The sequence below is a fragment of the Pygoscelis adeliae genome, unplaced genomic scaffold, assembly GCF_000699105.1.
Source record: "Pygoscelis adeliae isolate BGI_AS28 unplaced genomic scaffold, ASM69910v1 Scaffold628, whole genome shotgun sequence".
NCBI lineage: Eukaryota > Metazoa > Chordata > Aves > Sphenisciformes > Spheniscidae > Pygoscelis > Pygoscelis adeliae.
The window spans coordinates 535,144-539,043 of record NW_008825408.1 but is presented as its reverse complement, the minus strand read 5'-3'; the positions used below and the strand labels follow the sequence as shown (position 1 = coordinate 539,043).

General features: G+C 59.5%; 1 protein-coding gene across 1 annotated transcript in view; it reads right to left on the bottom strand.

Moving 5' to 3' along the window:
• Window positions 1-561: 561 nt before the first annotated feature.
• Window positions 562-3,900, bottom strand: part of RUSC2 (RUN and SH3 domain containing 2) — a 51,456-nt gene continuing 48,117 nt past the window's right edge. Inside the window, exons 13-15 of the mRNA XM_009330425.1 lie at window positions 3,377-3,897; window positions 2,523-2,696; window positions 562-2,197 (exon numbers count right to left, since the gene is read on the bottom strand). Coding sequence (XP_009328700.1) covers window positions 2,017-2,197; window positions 2,523-2,696; window positions 3,377-3,897 — 876 coding nt within the window. The 3' untranslated portion in view covers window positions 562-2,016. The remainder of the gene's footprint in view (window positions 2,198-2,522; window positions 2,697-3,376; window positions 3,898-3,900) is intronic.

Sequence of the window (3,900 nt, the reverse complement as noted above, 5' to 3'; positions counted from 1 at the left end):
TCCTGCTGGACTTGGAGGTCTAACGCTTGTGCGAGTCTAAATTTAAAAGCCCTGGAGCCCTTCCTTGTGAGTGATCCACAGCCACTGGGCCTCATGGCCACGTTGTCCGAGGCCCTGGGTCCCAGCCCCACAACCTGTCCTTCACCGCCTCCATCCTGCCCCGCTCAGGACTTCCTCCCGCCGCCTGCGGGTTACAAGTTCCAGTTTGGCCGCACCCACGGACACCTTACTGCAACACCTGGAGCCCCCTGGGGAAGCAGATGCCAGGCTGAAATGGTGTGAACTCCTGTCTGAAACCTGCTTGGTCCCCCGCCAGCATAGACAAGCAATAAAGACAAGGAACCTCGAACAACACTGCCTCCCTGAGACATACCAGCATCTGATGATGTGATGTAGTCCCCTGAGCCTGAACTGACAGGTCTGATAGCCGGGGGCAATCTATCTCCTTCTGAAAGTCTGGTGTTGGCTGTGGTAGAGGCAGGACGAAGCCTGCAGTGCAGTGTCCCAGCACAGGTAACCATCAGACCCTTCCCAGGGACAGGCTGAAATCACAAGGCTGCGTAGCAGGGAACTCAATCAGCACCTTTTTTATTAATATGCATCATAAATAAAGAAATAAATAAAGGCGAGACACCTCATTCTAACGGGGAAATACAAATTAAATATGGTGCAACGTCTGCTAAGCAATGTACAAGCAGGAGGTAACCTTGCAAGACCAGGGCCCCTCGCCATGGGGAAGCCAGCCCAGGCATGATGCTGCGAGCAGTGTCAACCCAGCCAAGGCACCAAATACTGGCATGGCCTTTTCATTAACACTGTTCCCCACTTGATGGGCAGGTGAAGATCCCCACCCCAGTGGGCGGCATGAACATGGCAAGGAAGGGGTTGACTGGCATTGCCTCTACTGAGGACCCCAGGACCCCCAGCAGCCCCTTGTGCTCATCACAACACTTGTCCCCCCCACCCCATGGCACTGCTCAGCAAGACCAGAAACCCAACAGGAGCACCACTTCTCCCTCCCTAGCTCCCCGGCTCCCTCTGGGAGCACCCCTCAGTCTACCTGCTGGGAGCACTGCCCCCAACTCCAAAGAGCACGCCTAGCCCAGGCAGGGACCCTGCCCTCACCCCCTCCCCTCCAACCCCCTTCCACTGAGCATCCCAGAGCTTCCCAGGCACTGGCTCCCTGCTGAGTGTGGAGGGCACAGGGCCAATCCCCAAAGCACCCATCTCTGCACAGGGTGGCACCACCCATCCCACACCTACGTAACACTGAACATCCACGCGCCTTCCTCACGACCCCACGCACCCCTTTGCTCCGCACACACACACGTATCCCGTCCCCCTCCCCTGGCTGTGGCCAGGCACAGCCCCAGCCCTGCAGCGTGGCAGTGCCAGGCCACTTGGCCCGGTACAACCCACCAGGCACCACCATAACACATTAGGACAGGGCTGCTCCAGCATGGGGAAACCTACCTTGCAGCCCCGCATCAAACCGCAATGCAACCCATCAGACCGGCCTTGCAGAGACCTTGCCAATGCACGGTGCTCCCAGCCCTGAGGCTGATGATGCCAGGGATGCTGAAGGCTGCAGACTGCACTGCCACCCCCGGGGAGGGGACGGCCAGCATCCTGCACCCTCCAGAGTGAAACTGAGCCGGGCAGTGGGGCAGCGCTGCCCTGGCAGGGACTGCTTGGGTTCCTGCTATGTACGAGTCCAGGGCCTACGGGTGCTGGAGATGGTGTGGGGTGGAGGGGGCTCAGGCAGTCCCCGGTGTGGCTGCATGCACGGCGATGCCTGGCAATACGAGGTGCAGCTCGCAGAAGACCCCGAGGGCCAAGTTGGCCTTTGGCAGCTGCACGAGGAGGAGCAGGAAGGAACCACCTACAGTTACTGTATTCTGTAATGGCAAGAAAGGTAAGAAACTAGCAAGAAGCTATGTCTGTTCCTCTGGCAGGGTGGGCTTCCCCAGAGGAGCCTCAGCAGCCCACGGTACTGTACTTGGCCTCCCAGCCACGTCAATAGTCCTCGTCCTCTGGGTGGGTGACGTACATGATGGGCACCAGTCCCTTCTCGGAGCCGAGGCTGCACTGTAGCCAGTCACCATCCACCTTGGAGATGACCTGCAGGATGTCCCCCTTGTTGAAGCTCAGCTGTCCCGTCTCGGTGGCAATGTGATGGCAAAGAGCTTTCACCTCACTGCAGGCAGAGGGAGGGGAGGAAGGGTTAGCTCGCCACAGGACACTCACCCCGCTGGAGCCCAGGGACCACCATGGGCACAGAGGAGCAAGGAAAACACCCCCTGCCTCCCCACCCAGCCAGGCTCCCAGCTGCCCCCAGCTGCCCCTCACCTGCAGATTGCAGAGTTGGGGTGGATGGATGCACAAACTGTGTCACTGCCCCGAACCATCTCATGGTCCACAGGTACAAAGGGGGCCAGGCGAACTGCAACAGCCAGAGCCGTGTGCCAACCCCAACCCACCATGTCCCAGCACCTGCAGGACGGCCACATGGTGCCACTCACCAGGGAGGGTGGGGAGACAACCCCCGGGCCGGCCGTGCTGCGGGGGGCACTTCAGATGGCTCTGGCCGGGAGGGCTCCGGCTCATGGGCTGCTTCTCGCCACATGCTTGCCCCGACCGTCTGGGCCACCAGCTGGAACACAGACTTGTCCAAGCTCAGCCAGCCAGAGGGCAACCTGCAAGAAGGAGATAGAAGCCGGTAAGTGGCAGGGAATTGTACCTGGGGTCAAGGAGCAGCCACTCTCATGGCAAGGTCATGCCTTAGATGTCTAGCTCCATGCATAAAGTGCACTGTGGTCTCCAGGCTGCCCCCTGATGGGGAGGGCTCAGCATCCTCCAGACACACCACGGCCTAGACTGGGAAGAACATTTCCAGTGGCTGTAGAAGCAGTAAGGGTACAGATGGAGAGGCAGTGCGGGGAGGTCTCAGCTACATGGGGCAACTTCACGCCTCCTCCTCACCTGTTCTGCACAACAGGGATGGCTCCATATTGTGTTCTCAGTATGTTTTTTTGGGAGGGATGAGGTGATGATGGGAGCCATGCAGCAGGGGCCCTTCCCCCGGAGAGGGGACTTAGGAGCCGAGGCAGTGGTAGAACTCAGGTGGAAGAGGAAAGCCCCTGAGGTGGATTGAGCAAGGGTAGGAGCAGAGAGGAACGGTGGTGTGGGAGGAATTAAGGCAGGCCAGCAGGCTGGCAGGGCTAGGCAGGGGTGACAGACCTCTTCGTTCACACACTGCCTGTGGTGTACCACTGTGGTGTAGCCCAGTGGTCAGCTATTGGCCTGACTTCCACCTGCACTGCTGCAACCCCAGGTTAACCAGCTCTCCCCAGCCCCAAACCATCTCTGCCCTTACCTGTTAGGCTGCTTGGGCTCTTTTTGCACCTTCCTGGACCCAAACAAGTGTCCCCACTTGATGGGCTGGCTGCCCTCTGATGCACTGGTGCTGCTTTCCTCTTGGGGGGCTGCTGCTGCTGCTCCCACTCTTTGCTGAGTCCCAGTCTCCTTCTCCTTGCTGCGCTTCAGCTCTGTAAGCACTGAGTCTGGGGGGCTGCCCATCCAGAAGGGCCAGCTCCGTTCCTTCACCTCTTCACTGACCGGTACCTGCTGGGGCTTTTCCAAGGGCTCTTCCACGGCTTGAGGACTTGGCTTGCTGGCAGCCTTGGGCCTCTCCTCCAAGGTGCCCTCAGCAATGGGGCAAGCCTCTGCACCCTCCACCACCCCTTCGCGGGGGGGTGGCGCCTTGCAGGTCTCCGCTGACCTGGGCACAGTATTCAAAGCCTTCTTCTTCTTCTCATAGTGGATGAACTTTGAGCCTTCAGCCGAGCCCTCGATGTATATCTGAGAGCTCTGCATGAGCTGGTACCACCAGCCCGCCTG